Source organism: Vidua chalybeata, chromosome 13, assembly GCF_026979565.1.
Source record: "Vidua chalybeata isolate OUT-0048 chromosome 13, bVidCha1 merged haplotype, whole genome shotgun sequence".
Lineage (NCBI taxonomy): Eukaryota > Metazoa > Chordata > Aves > Passeriformes > Viduidae > Vidua > Vidua chalybeata.
The window spans coordinates 4,141,131-4,159,501 of NC_071542.1; the positions used below are offsets into that span (position 1 = coordinate 4,141,131).

An 18,371-nucleotide genomic window follows, 5' to 3' on the forward strand; every position below is an offset into this window, starting at 1 on the left:
TTTTTTAGTAGTTTAAAGTATCTATTTTCACAGATATTTGAAAATATTTTAGCCTAAAGCACACCTAAGGCCTCTATAGCCCTTCATTATTCAGCTAACCATCACTAAAAAATGAGCTTCTTTAGTCTTCTGTCGTAAAGAATGAGTGGAAAAAAGCTATCACATCATCAGAGATGTCACATACACATCTGGTGAGCCACTTGATGAACACATAGAATGCCCAAAAGATGCAACTTTGACATGAGTGTAATTATGCCAGAAACAGCCCCTTCTGGTAACAGCATTAAAGTACTTGTAATGCAGCTGAGCAGTGGCAAGATTTCTGGCACAGTTTTCATATGGAAAACTGAAGTACCTACACACACAGAGTTATATTTGACTTGGAAAAAATGTTGAATGAAATGTAAATCATGAAAATATAAAAGCAAACCTTGCCTTCCCCCCCCAAAAAAAAACCCTGTATAACATCAAGTATCCAACACCTTTGAATAACCGGTGTTTGATTTTTCTATATTAAAAACTTAAAGAATATTGAATGGTCACAGAGAAGACCTGATACAAAGATACTGACGTATCATAAAGTAAACACTCCTAGTTTTGTCTGTGCAGCAGAACTTGAAATGGAACATTTTTCTCTGTCACCTGGGAATTTTAACCTCTTACAAGCAACTTCAGCCTTATTTTGCTTAAGGAGCAAAATAATCCTTTGCATGACCACCAGTGCAACACAAGTCACAAATACCTGAAGGCAAAAAACCAAAAGAACTCCCCCAAAAAACCCTAAAAATCCCCGAAACACTTTAAAAAAGTCTTTTAAGGGGCTCATTATTGGTGAAGACCAGACTAGACTAAAATATATTACTTATTTATTTGTGCCTCTCTTGGGGTTAAAACTTTAAAGGGAAGGGAAGACATTGAAGTGAGAGCTCAAACCCCTAGAAACTCCAACAATAAAATTTCAAAACTATCTTCAGCAGAAGGTTCTTTCACTGCAACAAAGTGCACTAATTTGAGAAAAAAAAACAGGGGTTTTTACTGCTTTTTTATTTTTTAAAATGTTTTTTAAAAAGTGACAAAATGGCACTTATTTATAGCTTGGTAAATGAGGGCAATTTGTAACAGAGTTGTGACTCATGTGACTAAACAGTTTTTGCATTTGGCATCATTAACTGTGCCACAGAAATGTGTTGTTCCATTAACATGACCAACCACAATGTGTTTAATGTAAGTACAGTGAATGTGGAAAAGCAGGTTTCAGAAATCATGACAATTATGGGCAGATAACTCTCTTTGTTAACCATGATGCAATTACATAAGGAGTAATCTTACAGTGAAAGCTACGTGCCCCTAAACCAAGCCCACTCCTAAAGGAGAAAAAACCCAAAACCCAAGAGCTTACAAAATATGTAGGGATGATAAATGCCATACTCCTGGGCTGAATATCTTATCAGTTTGATAAGGACTGATAAAAAACAAAAATGCACTCATTATCTCAACATATTTAGATTGAGGAGGTTTCTAGACTTATGTACTCCTCCCTTCATTAGCAATTAAATAATGAACATAGAGAAAATCAAAGGGAAAGGGACATACGAAAAAAGTCTGAATTCAATTTTTGTTTCAGAACTTTTCTAACTTTAGAGGCTTCTGAAGTATAAAAGTTTTTTGAACAGTTGGGGAAATGACATTAGACTATTTGTACACAAAGAACTTTTAGGCATTTTGTTTTTAATTTGCATACAATTCTCAGAGTGAATTCCACATGAAGAAGGGTGAGATACAACAGAGCTCATTCATCATTTCACAAGTTAACAGAACAAAGTAAACATTTGTCCTTCTTATTAATTAGCATCTACCCCTTACTCCAACTTGTCACTTCCTGCTGCAAGTTCCCATGCCAAAGAAATGGATGGACTAGTTCCAAAATCCACAGATGTTCACATGTGAACTTCAGTGATACTCCAAATTATAACAGCAAGAAAAAAGTTGAAAGACTTTGGATGACTTTATATTCTCTTAATGGTTCACAAATGAAGACCCAAAATTCTTAGTAAAAAAATACTTCAGTTGTCCAGCTCAGCTATTCACGTGACTGTGGTTCCTCTATGGAACACCCAGCTAAGGAAAAAATCTTTCTGTGATGTAAGAGGGGGCACTAAATCAGAAACAGAGAAGACTCAAAGTAGCTGTGCTAAAATGGAGTTCCCAAACACTTTTCTCTAGAACACAATTTGAACATGCTCTTACCTTCTACATACTGATAAAACTTTCTAGCTATGTAATTTCCATACACAGCTGCATTTGACAAGGTTTTTTTGGCTTATATCAAACTGGCAAATACCATCCTTACTGAAGTACATTACATCAGTATTATCCCTACAATAAAATAGTGGCATGGTGTTAAAGACAGCATCATCTTTCTTCATGCTTTAATGAGATCAAATAACAGTTAAAGGTAAGTTGAAAGGGAAGCAGTAGCAAATCTGTCTTGCAGATCTTTCTGAAAGAGATCAGAAAGTGAAGCTATCCAGGTAAGAAAAGAAAAAGGTATAAGCTCCAAAGGAGTTGAACCTACCAACAGCAGCAACCGTCACTAAAGCAGTCTTTATTTAGGTCTTACAGCAATAAATATTGGTTTAGCCTTCTGCCCAAAGACTTACAGGAAGCCTTTTTCTTGGTGTAAGATTCCAGACTGTGACACTGTTCACAGTGAGTCGAACAAAAACCCAAATTGCGTTGAAGTGGCAAATCAGAGAACTCGGAATTGCACATCTGATAGTACAGGGTTTGCATTTGCACACAAGCCTACGTGTCAATGCCAGTGATTCCATTTGGGTACACCAGGCTTTTTTCCTCATGACTGTGTATTCTCCAGCAACTCTACTAAGTCTGAAATATGTCAGTATCAGAGAAGAGACAATAAAAACCTTTTTACACTTCAATATTTATTAATTATTTAGCAGATTTTTGCTATATATTTAGTACTAGTGTAACAAAATTCCTGATAATTCTGTCTCATGCAGGTAACTTAAATGAGGAGTTAGCACTATCTTAACTGATTAACCTACCATTAGGGGGTTACTGGGGAGTCTACAAGACAGGTATTTCCTGCAGCAACAACAACTAGGTGGGTATGCACAGAACACAAGTCAGGCTCAGCTGAACATACCTGGCTGGGTCTAAGGACAGCACAGTCTTCAGAAGCACTGGAGGGGCAACATCCTTTGACCTAAACAGACTTGCCATTATTGTGTAGAAGGGCTTGAGTGGAGTTGGAGACATGTTGGAAACTATTGTTAGGAAAGATGGTGTTTCTGTAGTTGTTCAAATTGTTTAGCTTTTGCTACTTAAAGTTGCTGTAATTTGTGTTCTCTTTTTGATATAGTAAAATATCTTACTCTACCCAAATTGCTATTGTTTAGGTCACAACCGAGATACTGAGAGCATACTGTACCTTTCTGCACAAAGATTGCTGATAGACTGCTGCTATTCCTTCTCTGCAATTCCTTGGTGAATACTTTTTCATTAATAGCAACTATGAAAACAAACTCTCTAGAGTCCAAATTTTTAAAAAATATATTACAGGAAAAATTGTAAATCTACTTGTAAATCACGCTTTTCTCCTACAATTCCCACAGGTTTCAAAACATTATAATTATAAATGTAATTATTAAAATAATAACAAGAGTTGTGATAGTCCTTTGTTGTACTGGGCATTTCCTTTTTTTTTAACTGAGATACATTCTAACAGAAATACCACAGTACGAACCAGATAATTTCAATTAAAAAACAAAATGCAAACTATTCAGTCCAATGTTAGAGCATGTGTATGTGTGTATAATACTGTAAAAGTAGTCACACATTAGAGGTATATAACTGAAACAGCATTTTCTTTCATGAACCTGCTATTATTGAGGCAGTGACAAGGTTTCCATTTCTTTGTTTTTTGAGCTCTTTAAAGAATGGCTATTGCCACATTATGTAAACCTAAATACTGTACAAGCAGAAGCTTGTTGGTATCAGGTAAGGAATAATACTAGTAGTGCAAACAGCTGCAGAGACAATTCCTCCAGTTTTGGGGTGAACCAGCTATATAACACTGAAAGAGGATAGGTTTCTTCTTCAAACCCACACTCGTGCGTGTTTCTCCACTCAGCCATACATCCTTCTTAATCTTGGTATTCTTTTTACAAGGGTACTTGGGGGACAACCACCAGCTCATGTGATATTTATCATATGAAAGATTTCTTGACTCTTTTCCTACTTAATATTATCAACGTTTTAGAACAAGTCAAGGAACGATAAATACCTCAAGCATCAGGAAAGTGACAATAATACTGACTTAGTATCTTTAGTAAAAAGTGAAACATTCTCTCCTGAGATATAAATCAAGGGAGGAACAGGAATGATGGACCTAACACTGTGCCATTATTTGATCATCATGCACCTCAGCTGAGCAGATGGGAAAGAACAAGTGTTTATTACCCTCTGCTCATCCAAAGGTATGACAGGCAGTTTATTTAGCTAAGTGCTTGGCATATCAGTATGCTGTCAGAGCAGTTCTCAATGTGCTGTTCCCCTTTAGCTTATTTCTTTAAAAGAAAAAAAGAGAAAAAAAAAAAGAAAACAAAAGAATAAAAGGAAGAAAAATCTCAGCAGGTTAACGGTTAACCCTCATCTTCTCTCAGCTCTGTGGGTAGAAATTTGTATTGCTGTTGGCGGATCTGAGCCAGTTTTTTCCTTGCCTCTTCCAGTTCTCTCTCCTTCTTCAGCATTTCTTCTTGGGCTGCAATAATCTGGAAAACAGAAGCAGCAAGGAATACTGTCTGTAAAAGAATATTTCTTTCCCTGTGACACCACAGTCACAGCTGGCCCATGTGAGCATTCTCCAGAGAAGCACCTAATTTCAATTACTTCATCAGGAATTGCTCAATTTTTTCCAGTTGCCAGGACTAGGCCATCAAGAAAAGTATTGTATTTCCACTTGGTAAAAATAAAAAAGAATCTACCACCATAGTTTTATTATGTATCCACGATGAATTTTACAGCTCTGCATTCTCCCAACATTCAGCAGGGTGAGGTTTAGGACATGTAGAATAAGCACCATGTCTTAACATAATGTCTGAGTGACAGTAAAATGGAACATTCCTTATTGCAGATATCCACAGTATTTGCCTGCATCTCAGAATGCCAAAGAAAAAATGACAGCAGTACAGACATGCAGAAATAATCAAGTCCAGTATATTTTAAGTAGCAAGTACAGTATATGATGTACTTCATTCATTATAAGGAATTTAGAAGTTGGTACCTCAGAGCCTTGAAATCTACTTTTAAATATTGTTATTGTTTCCCAGTAATTATTATGGTCACAGTAACAAAACATCATTGGTCTTTATCTCTCATTCTCTATTTCTTTGCTTAAATGTATGCAAAATCATTGTTTCATTAAGATTTGGGAACATTTAAAGTACATAAGAGAATTCTAAAAGCTATTGCACAGTGGTAATTGATATTACAGCAAATGCTCAGTGAAGAAGTGCAATACCATGTAGGACATCACTGTGCTCTTATGTCAGGGGTTCCATGATAATGAGGCATCAAATAATTTATCACAGACTTCTCAATAGATTTGTCCAGCCTGCAATGCAGCAGATGGACATTGTAACACTCATTCTTGTGATGGTTTTTCCCTGCTTTATTTTTGGAGTGATTGTACCAACCTGAGCAATGCCACCCACAAACTTTGTTTTGACCACGACGTCATCATCCTCTGCTTTTCCAAATGCTGCTTTTTGGGCTGCCCTGACAAGATTGTCTGATGCACGCTTGACAGCATTTCCTGCAGCCTTTGAGAAAGATAAGGAATTTATTAATAAGGAAAATACATAACTAACATGGATTTGTCTGAACATTAAAACAAACATCTTTGATTGACTGCACAGGAAAGGTATAGGTTTTTTCCACCAGTGAAAAGCAAATTAATCTTTGAAAATCAGTGGCACAGAGAGAATAAAATTCCTTTGTTTATGAAGCTGAAAGTTGGAGAAGTCACAAATGAGATTTTTTTTCCCCTAAAAAAAATTTTTTTTTAGGGAAAAAAAATTCCCTAAAAAATTTCCCTAAAAAAAATTTTTTTTAGGGAAAAAAAAGTTTGAAATAAAGCAGTGGAGGAAATTACAAGTTATATTATGTTGATCATACTTTTTTTTTTTTTTTTGAGAAAGAAGAACAGAAACTAAAAGCTAGTGTATAAAGATATTATAAAACAATTAAGTTTTTAAATTAATGGACTTGAATCAGGGCAAGTTAGCTACTTACACAGCCATGGCTATCTCACATTTAAACTTTTATTTCCTAAGAATTCTCAGATTTCTAAAGAGAAACAGTCAAATATTTGTAATATATATCCTTTGTTGTCTGAACTGGATACTGCCAGCAGCCCAAAACAGCCTGCTCCAACATGCTAGAGACACACTGGCAGTAGGAAGCCACAGCTTCCAACCTTCCATCCTTCCTAGGAAGGACCAGCTCTGAGCCTGTTCCCCTGCCTTTCCCCAGTCCTATCCCATATTTCCAGCTGCATTCACTTTCAAGTCTTCCTCACTGAAATGACCCAAGGATAAATTATTTGAAATTTGCTCTGCTCAGTCTGGAGTTCATCCAGAAAGAATGGAAACTTTTCCAATTGCTTCATTAAGTTTTGGAAGATTCTGTACAGTGCATTCCAAATTTATATTCATGGGAAATACAGTTCAAATTGGGGTATGAACGAAAAACCAAGACACTCAAAAGTCCTGAATCCAAGCTATTGAGAAAAGCTACGTAAAACATTTCTGCTGGGGGCAAAGCCATCTGAAAAGTCTCAGTAGTTTTGGCATGTCCACCAGTAAAAATATTTAGTAGATATCAACTCATTGTTTTTGCTATGATAAAGGACATGATTTCCATGTGCAAACTGCTCTTCCTCTCATTATTCATTCTGGGACTATAATGAAACTTGGCAAAATGGCAAAGTTCTATTTCAGTCCATGCTTGGGCTTGTTTCCTTTTCACATTCCCTTCCAATTTTTCACATTCAATGTCTATTAAATAATATTTGCCCACAATGACTGAGAACCCCAAATCTCCTGTCAGAGCTGAGAGAAATCCCTAGTAGTTTATTTTTCCTGTTTCTATTGTTTGTTCTGCACTTAAAATTCCTTCAGACCCATCTTGGCACCTAGATATTACAGAGATAATTGCACTATTCCAGTTACTGCCACCTTCCCCACACCTTTTGGCAATGTCAATCTGGATTCACTATAAAGCACTAAAACCATCTCAGCCCTATAACTGCCCTTTGACATACCACTGTTTTCTGTAGAAACAAATAGATTTTTTCACACATTCATATATTTTTTTTCCTCCTAAATATTTAAACCATTTTTCTACTTTGAAAAAAATGATGACACTAGTTCCTCATGCTCAGATACTTAGTCATATGTATTTCTGTTGAATTTGATTCTGCCTAGCCATACATGAACTATTGCACTGAGTGTCCATTAGTAGCAGCTGTACAAGTACAAGAAAAAGGGGAATTTTCACTGTTCACCAAAGGTGGTATTAAAAAAAGCAGCTGAAATGGTTGTATGTTCCAGGCTGAGCTTGCAGGGCATGATGTCAGAGAAGGTTGTAGTCATTTTAAAAATTACCATCCTCAAATGAAACTTCTAGAGACTTTAGATTTTACCCATCAAAACACAGTGTTAATTCAGCAGCAGTTCAGAGAAGCTCAACATTTAATGGATGAGTTACATAAAAGGGAACCAGTTTTATGTACAGAAGCTCACTCAGACTTCAGTTGAGATGTTGCATTAGATTCTCCTCTTATTTTTGTCTAACAATGATTCTCCATTTTAGAAATGCTCTATCTACAACTGCTGTCTCTTGACCCTTAGAAACAAAGGAAGTCTGACCACAATCCAGCTAGCACTTCGAGAAATACTTAGTTGAACACATGCATAACCTTGGAGTGCTGAAACAGTGTTTACATAGCACTGCCATGGGTTTTCAGTAATTAAAACACAAGTACCTGTAGCCTCCTCATGGCTTCAGAATCATGATCAGCCTTCACTTTGCAAGCCACAAGCAACTGTGCTGTAGAAGCTGCAACTTGTTTGGCAGATGAGATGAGTTTCTCCTCACTAGCATGGCCTTGAACTGAGGCATTTGCTGCTTCACAGAGATTGCTGGTTGCAGCTGCCACCATTCGGGCCTAGAAGGCAGTAAAATAAAGTCACTGTGTATTCTCATAGGATATTATTTCTTCAGAGAATGTGCCAGTTTTCTCAAGAGAAGTAATTACTCACAGCAGAAATAAGTCCCTGAGACCACTGTCCATCATCAGCTGCATTTGCGGGGATTGCTCCAACCTGAAAAAACAGTTCAGAGAGAGCTTACAAAAAAACAGAAAATACAATTGCTCTATTTCAGAATTAGAGAAGCAGTAATCCATGAAAAAAGGAAACACCTGTACCTGTGACTGTGCCCAGCACATTCAGGAGCAGAAAATTCAACTGGAAGTCAGTTGTCAGAGTAACTGTGCTTCCAGCACACATCTGCCTGCTCAGGAAGTGTCCAACTTAGGATACTGCTTCAGCTGATGCATTCTTGGAACACACAGAAGTAATTACCAAAATAACCAGCAATTAGCAGACTACTGGTGGTTGAAGCCACAGCCGAAGCAACAGCTGAAGCAGCAATTCCTTAAGTCCCAGGCTTTAAAATAAGCTACTTCTCTCTCCATAATACATTTGAATTTGCATTATTCTTTCATCTCTTCTGATTTGAGCACTGTGGGAAGGTACAGATCAGAAAGCTTCACAGAGAAGCCCCCTAAGTGTCTTCATGCCTAACAATGGCAGTTTAGGAGAGCAGCCCACTTCTCTGCATGGCTTTTCCACTGAAGTGTTCATGGCATCAGCAGTACCAGCAACAATTTGGAAACAGTTTTCTTCCCATATTAGATGAAAGGAATGAAACTCTAGACTTGGTTGCCAGACCCACAGCCCCAGCTGCCTTGGTCTGGGTGGCTTTGGGAGAGAGGCTGAAATATGTGCAATATAAACATGGTCCAGAAACTTGTGTTTTAAAAGAAATGGAAACAGGCATTTGAGCATAAGGAGAATTCCAGGGAATTAAATCATTAAGTGCAGCATCAACATAAACAGAAGAAGATATGTTCTCTCATAGCTATGGTGACACTTGTATGTAACTAAAAAAAAAAAAATCAGTTATACCAAAAAAACCCACTAGGTCCCTAAAGTATTTAGGTTTCAAGTTTTTCTTGCCTTATCATCCCCTGAACAGGTATTTTTAAGCAGACCACACAGATGAAGTGCTTGCTGGTCCTGTTAGAAACAAAAGCACAAGCTTCCCAGAACCCAGGCTGAAGCAGACAGCATAGCCTGATTGTGGGATCCATGACAGAGCCTGCTCTGAGTTAAGAATCAGCTGAAAATGGAAACCATAACTGTACAACAACAATGGTCCTATAATAAATTCTTCTCACAGGCAATATACCTGGTTGATGTTTAGATTTTGTCTTTCAGAGAATACTGCCTGTGAAAAATAGTGATGGATATGAAATGATTTGCAAAATCTCAGTTCTGATTACACCAAAAGGATGCCATGTGTTGTAAACACTCCTTCCATTGATTCCAACAATAACTACAAGCACGGCCACTTAAATGTCTTGAATTTACATGCAGTCCTGTGTCCCCATTGAATCACAAGGCACCGAGGGCACAGTTACTGAGGCCTTTTGCTGTTCTGGTCCAGAGCCATATTGTACATGGTGACATTTGGGTTTGGATCCCCAAACTGTGTGGGACTCTGCGTTACCAGCTTGAATCACAGATCTTCGTGAGGTGAAAAACCTCCACAGTAAAATTCCCCACATCAGAATAATTTGAAGAGCCAAGCACTTGATCATACTTGTGAGGTTTAAATAAATGTAACTTTGGAATTTTTTAAACAGAACCAGGTCTGGACCATGTATTGTGATGAGCCGTGAACAATTTACATTTTCATTAGTCATTCCCAAGTTTCTTTCTTACTGTTTTTAACAGAACCATTAGGAGACTAGATTCAATTTCGATGCTTTCCCCCACTATTGTTGCTACATGTCCTGTTTACCCACCTTTCCCTGAGCCACCAGTTCCCTCTGGGCTGCTGAAGCTGACTTCACAAGGGCACTGGTAGCAGCTGCAATGGATTTAGCTGCTTCCAGGATCTGTTCTTCAAAATCCAGAGTCTCATCTGCTTGCTATAACCAAGAAAGAACAATGTTACACATTCACCTGAAAGCAATTATACTTTCAAGACTGAGGACATACACAGAGACAAGAAGATTCTGGAACACATCAGGTAAAGTCAGTAAGACCTATATCATCATTTTCTGTAAAGGAGTTTTGTGTGGACTAAAGCTGGGAGTCAACATAAAGTATTAGCTTGCCCTTGTGCCTGCTCACACTGAAACAGAGCATCACACAAGATACTTAAACAAAGCCATCAGCTTTCTAATGCATTACCCCTGCTACAGCTAGTCTAAACTACATTCAGAAAAGTGCAGGTCTGAAAAGAAATTCTTGGTTTTCCTATCAAGATTATCTCTATAGTGCCATAATAGTGGCTTCCAAGATTGCTAAACTAGGGAAAGCATTTTCTAAATACTTAAAAGACTTAAGGCATTGAAAAAGAACAATGATAAATATGTGTTGTCTCATTCACCTGTAGTAAGGAATGTAAAGTAGATACCAAGCAAGAGCATGGATTTAACAGCTTTCGCTAAAAGCACAGAAAGCAGCTTTGTGCAGCAGTCCAGTTCAGTGATCTTGGAGACAGCATGTTCCAAAGGTCTGTCTGGAACACTTCAGTCATCAAAGGATGTCCTTCAACAAGCATGTGCAAAACCTCCTAATGAGGTTTCTTACTATTTAAAATGCAAATTTATTGTTTTATAAAAGCTTTCCTGACTCTCAAATAATTTAAACAAATATTGAAAACATTTGTCCATCTAAGCATGCTTACTAGCTTTTGAACTGTTAACAAAATTAGATAGAAATGAACAGCAGTTATTTTAAATAGAACCAGGCCTGGGCCTAGTTTTTTATATAAATATTCCAACAGAATGTACTTTGTTTGTGATCCAATCACAAGCCTACTGTAATCCAAGGCCGTATGACAAGCAGGGCTAGTGGCTACAGTATCAGGACATACTATTTTGTGAGAAACAAGGCTTTTGAAATACAGGTTTATTCTAACTACAACCACAATGTTCTTGTGTCACACAACTAACTTTAGAAACACTAGCCAGGTGGGCCAAAAAGTTGGACTTAATTTGTAAGTCTAGGCACACCCATCTAAATTTAAGTCAGGTTTAGTCCTCCTGTTACCATGGTTTGATGAAATAGTCAATTATAAAATAATAAAAGATAATGATAAGTAATTACAAAATGACCCATCAAGCAGCACTCAATCCTACAGCACTTCACATAACTGTCACATAACTAAAAGTCCAGGAGATGAAACAATAGCATCCAGAGACACTAGAAAAACAGAATTATCTGAAAATCAAAACAGATGTGTAGATAAAGATGTTTGGCACTTCAAAGTTTTTCTTTTTTTTTTTTTTTTTTTCTTTTTTTAGGAAAAGCCACCTAATCCATGGAAGAATATTTGTCTTGCCTTGCTATTGGGCTATTCCCATCAACTGAAGTATATGTCTCTGTAATAAAAGAAACTGCTTTGAAAAGTGAGCAAGTCATGTTCCACATAAAATTTTGGCAGTGCTTGCAATGCCACATCATGACCATTATTATACCAAAGTATAATCACATTGGCCCTCTACAGGCCTCAAGTCTTATTTATGAAACTGTTATTTCAATTACGACATTGCCAGAGTGATTAAATGGAATCCAGTAGAATCTGTCAGAATTACTGTCCTTATTAAAACAGATGCATTATTGACTTCGATGTGACTAAAGACTGAAACAGAAATATCAACACAAATACCACTGACAGTAAATTTAGCAGACTTACTGTACTTTTAAAAGACTGTTATTGCACTTTTACTTTTGTCCAAGACTTCTTGCTATCAAGTTTTTAAATTCTCATTTCCAACATAATATATTTTATGTGCATTATTCTTTATATATCGGCACTGTTAGGAACTCAAACTTAAATGAGTGAGAACTTCAATATCTGCTTATTTATTACAAAGGAGTTGTCAGTCTTTGTTGACGTTTAATAAAATGCTCATGGCCATATTGGACAGCTATGTATGTGCTCAGATGGAATTCAATTTGTGAAAAAACAGCCACCAAAAAGATGCTGAACAAAAGCAGTTGTTTAAACTCAGTTCAGGGTAGTGAGTGGACTAAATCTTGCAAACAAGTCCTAAGCAAAAATTACTGCTTTTGAAAGAGAATGCCAAGAAATCAAAGCTTGCATTATCAAGACTGCCATTGTACAATGGCTGGATTAATTTCCACTGTGGAAAACAGACAGCTAAACCTTAGTATCTCATCTGGTAACAGATTTTTTCTCCCCTGTTTACCAAATCACTTTCTTTCCAATTATACTGAAATCTGGGGCTTGGGAGGTCAAGCCATACGTCAGGTTTCTCAAACTTCCAAGTCTTGCATTCTCTGACATCTCTCAACTTCTTTTACTTCTGGAAAAAAAAACTCTTGGCAGTTTATCCCTTTTGTGAAGAATTTATTTTTGTAACAGCCTTACACAGCACTCAAACTGTTGAATGCCTATTGGCTTTTCATCTTTTCTAACAAACCCTTCTTTTCTAGTCCTTCTCTGTGGTTTTCCCTTCACCATTCTCAGGTGTGACACACATCTAAGGGCTGGATACTCAATGGAGGAGGCACAACACTCAGCCAGCACTGCGGGTGTGTTACTGCCAGTTCTCTACCAAGAGCATTCCTTTGCAATAAGGATAGGAAGAAGCACAAGACAGAGCACAGCAAAATGCCCTACAAGAAAAGTAAATACTTCACCATTCCCATTGTTAAAAGAGTGTGTCTCCTGGACTGTCTTAAGTTCACACTCATAAACAGTACCCTCACAATGTGTCAGTTCACAGCCTTCATGAATAAAGTTGAGAGCAACAATGTGATACATGGCAGAAAATCTCACATTATGAGATTTTAGAGCAGGTTTCTTTAGAAAACCAGATCTATGACAAAAGTGATTAGCTTCACCTTCCTCAAGCAGCCCCCATGAAGACCAGCATCTCATCTTCCTCAAGCCTGAACTAATACCCTGTTATTAACCATGTACAGCTATAAATGAATTGGAAAATTAAGTCATCAGAACAGACAAACATTAGGCTCACTACAAAGTCTTTAGAATGGAATATCCTTAAAATGTTGATTATGCAATTGAAAACAAAACAAAAAAGATATGGTTTTGTACTGTATTTTAACCATTTTTCTACAGTATCTCCATTATTAGGGGTAGCATAAATAAAGTCAGGGTTAATAGGAAAAAAAATGAGCTCCCAATCTCATTGCAAAACAACAGCAAAAATTACAAAAGACAAACCATTTTATTTTCAAGCACCTCTAATCTACTTTATAATGAGCAAACCAATATGAGTAAGTTGCTGCACTGAGCCATGAAAAGCACAATAAGCATTTCAGTGAAAGTCAGTTTTTGGCACAGCTGCTGCTCACTGTCATAAAGAGCCCTACACAACTTTGAAGTCTCTCCAATAGCAACTCTATTGATAAAGGAGCACTCCATGTATGTATTTAATATCAAATTAGATTAGGAGTCTACAGGAAGTCTTCTAAACCTGCTTGTGAGTGTCTGTACTCCTTCATATTGCCTTCTACTATGTTAAAACCCCCGGAGACAGGGCAGGACACTGTAGGAATATGTTTGATATATAGTTGGATTAAATAACAACCTAATATATCAAACATATCACACAGAGTCCTGCAGAAAAAGGCATCCAGGTTTGATTCATCTTGGGTTAAAAAAACAAAGGACCAACTGCTGAAAGTTACCAGCAGGGAACTCTTAATGACTACAAGATACCTATGTCTGAAGGCAAGAGGCCTGCACAGAAGCATGAAGAACAGACAGAACAGGGTAGGGACAGCAATGCTCTCTCCTGTTGTACCTCATCTACCATACCTATTTACTTAAAAGTGTTTTTTGCCCAGTATAAGCATGAAGATTTTATTAGACAAAACAGTTGTCTTCTTCAGAAAATTACTAGTTTTGGGGGTTGTTATTTTACAGGAAGTAGCGTATTTACGTAACAGAAGGAATGTGTGTTTGCATTGCAATACAACTGACTCTCCAAATGGAAAGCAGAAAAAATAAGAGTCCACATTCAGGAAAAATAATTGTGCTTAAAGGAAACATGACAGCCAACTCCTTCTTAATAAACCATAAAGATCTCATTGCTTCTCAGATCATTTCCCACCTTGAACACTACAAGGAGAATACTGAACATGTTTTGTGTTACAGACAGTAGTAACACCAGCTGCTCAGGAGAGTCCTCGAAGTTCTTCCAAGATATGAGCTCAGAGGACATACAGATATTTATGGGGTGTCAGTGGGGCTGTGGACTAGTGGACTAAGCATTTTGGGAGCACATTCACTTGTAGCCAAACAACCAGAACTTAAAGCAAACAAAATAAGCATTATACAATGAAGCACGGGCAGCAGTTAGCAGGACCATGTCTCATTAGAAATTGTTCTCTGGGATAAGATGATTCCCAGTGGCAGAAAATGAAGATGTCGCATGCTATTTGTGTCAGTTTAAGACAACATGGAGGGTACGATAGGTGCAAAAATATGAAGAGGAAACAAGGAAAGTAAGAAATAAAAAAAATCTAAAACTTAAACAAAAATTAAGATGGTGGAACCAATGAGAAGAAACCCTACCTTCAACGATTGGGAGTTTTTTAGAGGTAAAAGACAAAGTGGAACATAAAGATCAAAATTTCAAGCTTAAATCAAATTACTCCCATTCCCTGCACCAATAAAAAAACTTTACCAAAAACCAGAGAATCACCCACCATTTAGTGGCTGATCAACCACATCATTTAGTAATGATGAAGATGATGGATTTCCTGCAGGTAAACATTCTAAAATTCACAACTGAGGACTCCTCTGCAAGTTCACTTGATGATGATTGCTGCTAACCAAAGCAGGATATTGCCTAGATAGTCTGTTCCATTGTAGAAAATAACTCCTATTCCTGCATTTCACAGACTGAGCAGAAGACAAAGCAACCCTTACCTAGTCTAAGTATTCCTACTACAACACTGTGTGTGTTGTCAAAGTTGGGCATTAGAAAGCGCCTGTTCACCACAGGAAATTCTACTCTGGGAGTATACAAGCTACAAGTCTGCAGCAGAAAAAGTGCTATTTGAGCCACTCTGAGATCTTGCTAGTAGCTTTTGATGTGGATTATAATCCCTATTGTGAAAGAGATTCAACATCTGAAAAAGACACAAAGGCTACTGAAATCCCAAATCAAACAAATAGTTGGATATGAATTTTAGTTCCACAAAATGACAAACAAACCAATAAGTCACAAGCAGACTGGATACTCAGATTAACACATTAAATGATGAGCAGGTGTGAGAACTGTATTCACTGGGAAATTACAGTGACCCTGGAGGGGCTTGGATGTTGGAAGGAAACTGCTCCATGGTTACCAGGCAACACACATGTGCTATTGTGCAGTGACTGTATAGAGAAGGTGATGGAGGACTTTTCCACTTCTCAGACTCAGCCTGTGGAATCTCATTATAAAGGACCATTTTTCTTTATAAACAAAATGGATGTACTTGTCAAAAAATGCAGACAAAGAACATTTTTTTTTCATGAGCTAATTTATTTCTATCACTAAACAGGGAGTGGGAGGTCCTCAAAGGCTGAAGCTTCCAAGAACTATTTAATCTGATGCTTCTAAATAACAAAATACTGCCCTGCACCAATTCAAGGATCCAGCACTCAATGAATGGTCTTGAGGCTCTGCTATTTAGAAAAGACTTCTCATTAGCTTTACTTTGAAAACAGATTTCCACCTACAAAGCAGCATAAAGAGGAAAATAGATATATAGTCCTTTACTGCCATCAATTACACAGCCAAAACATGTGTTTCATTTTAAAGAGATACAATATAGTAATTTCTACTAAAACCTCCCTGTTAACACCAGGCAAAAGGTAGCAATTCTCTGGGAACCACCAGTTTCATATATTTCTTCTGTACTGCACGTGAAAATAGTTGGCTTAATTTTATAATATCTTCAGAGACACATTTGAAATGACCTGGCAACATGCAACACTACTTGATATCATAATGAACTGTAATTGAATTTCCTTCAGGAAAATGACACTGAAGTGATCATACACCGTATCTGATTCCATACTGAAACAGCTACTCTCTGAGCATGGCATAAAATGCTGGTTTTAGTCTTAGAAAATCCTGCAGGTCATTTACATTCTCTTGAATCCTAAGTGTGTTACTGCTGCTTTCTCCTGCTACACCACACAAATTCAGATGTCAACAAAGGGTCTTCAAAAGAAAGCAAGTAAGAATGACTACACAGCAGTAAAAATGTTTGGAAACAGAAAGGTAAATCATCAACAGTAATGATGCCATAACTCTTAGAAGCATTTCTAACATTTGGCTTCTCTTCCTTTGCTTGCTTATGGCTGGTGCTTGACTCACTCCCTGAAAAGCACCATTTATCCTCTCAGGGGTAAGTGCCATCCAGAGCAGCAGAGCAATTGTGGCGTTGAGACTCATGCAAAGTTTGATTGTTTACACCATTGCTATGGCCAGTAGCAAAGTGCATCCTCTGCCTTGTTAACCTCAAACAAACAATGGGGATGGACACTCACCTTGGGCTTGGCTCTTGGTTTCAGCTGCTCTAGCTTCTTTGCTGCAGCCTCAATTGATGCTGCAGCCCCTAACAGCTCTGTCTCTGCAATGACTGTTGGGTCTTCTGGATCCACCCACTCTGTCCCTGAAATTAATGGAGACAGAGACAATAACTTCAGTGTCACTGTGAGCTGCCACTCAAACAGGGGGAATTGCAATCACACCTCAAGTGTCCAATACAGAATGTACACCATAGAAAGCTGATTTTAGTGCCATAATGGCATGAAAACAGTGGCTTATGTCACAGAGAAAATGGTAAAGAAGAGGGGAAAGAAGTATTTAGGAGGATTATTCTTTCATGAAAGTAACTTAATAATTGTGTAAGCAAAGAAGCTTCAAAAAGGGATACTGTCCATACTGGGAACAAAACCAGCTGTCATTCAACCTGTGTTTATCAGAGGTCCTCTCAGATAGCTCCTAACTTGACCAATGTACCATAGGGTACATTGAGAAGTCCCACACAGTGGTAGAGAGAACAGGCTACAGCCAACACAGTCACGCCCAGCACATTTTGCAGTCAGCCCTGCACTGACCTGGCAGTCTGTTTGCTGGCAGTGGTTGGGGATGAAGTTAGCACTGACTGAAGGAAGCACACTATTGGCTTCCTAGTGTGTGTCTAACAATGATGAAAAGGCCAAAGCAGTTTCTATATCACATCTGAGGGGTAACTTGTTTTTGCTGTTGACTTTTTGGCATTTCTCTTTTCTCAAAGAAATTTTGTAGATCCACAAAATGAATACTTGGCTGGAAGTGGTTTCAGATTTCTGGAAGTTGTCACTGCATTATTACTTTTGATTTCCTAACACCATTCCCTGAATTACGAGATTCAGAAAGCATCCATATTCTGAATTGAGGGAAACAATGAAACAGCCAGAAGAAGTTTATAATCTCTAAGGGCATGGTCTAAAAATCATTTCTCAGCTCAATGCTGTACAGGATGAAGATGTTCTATATTAAATCCTAATACTGTCAGATAAACAGAAAAAAAAAAAAAAAAAAAAAGAAGGTAGCAAGTATAAATACAGTCAACCCCAAAATTGTAAAATGTAGCAGTTCCTCTTCATAAAAAGGCATTCAACAAAGGTTAAAACATTTACATGTTGAATTTGTTAGGAGACAATTTTATGGTGCACCTATAAATAAAAAGGAGAAAGAAAATTGTGAATGGTTAAAAAACATTTTACTTCCCACCAAAAATGCTTCTGAAGTGAATAAAGACATGCTCTACAGGCAGCAAGTGAAAAAAGAAATAAGAAGTGCTTTTTTATTTTAGTGAATATGAATTAAAATGCAAAAATCACCAGAAATTAATAAATATGCCCAAAGATGAGAATAATATAAAGATTTTTAAACAGCACCTAGGGAATAGAAGAAGTCTGATATTAGCTTGCCTTGTTAGCAAATG

The 18,371-nt window shown here is 37.4% G+C and overlaps 1 protein-coding gene across 1 annotated transcript in view; it reads right to left on the reverse strand.

Moving 5' to 3' along the window:
• Window positions 1–1,708: 1,708 nt before the first annotated feature.
• Window positions 1,709–18,371, reverse strand: part of TLN2 (talin 2) — a 138,429-nt gene continuing 121,766 nt past the window's right edge. Inside the window, exons 54-59 of the mRNA XM_053954916.1 lie at window positions 16,927–17,051; window positions 10,181–10,306; window positions 8,349–8,411; window positions 8,072–8,254; window positions 5,721–5,846; window positions 1,709–4,796 (exon numbers count right to left, since the gene is read on the reverse strand). Of these exons, the coding sequence (XP_053810891.1) occupies window positions 4,668–4,796; window positions 5,721–5,846; window positions 8,072–8,254; window positions 8,349–8,411; window positions 10,181–10,306; window positions 16,927–17,051 (752 nt within the window). The 3' untranslated portion in view covers window positions 1,709–4,667. The remainder of the gene's footprint in view (window positions 4,797–5,720; window positions 5,847–8,071; window positions 8,255–8,348; window positions 8,412–10,180; window positions 10,307–16,926; window positions 17,052–18,371) is intronic.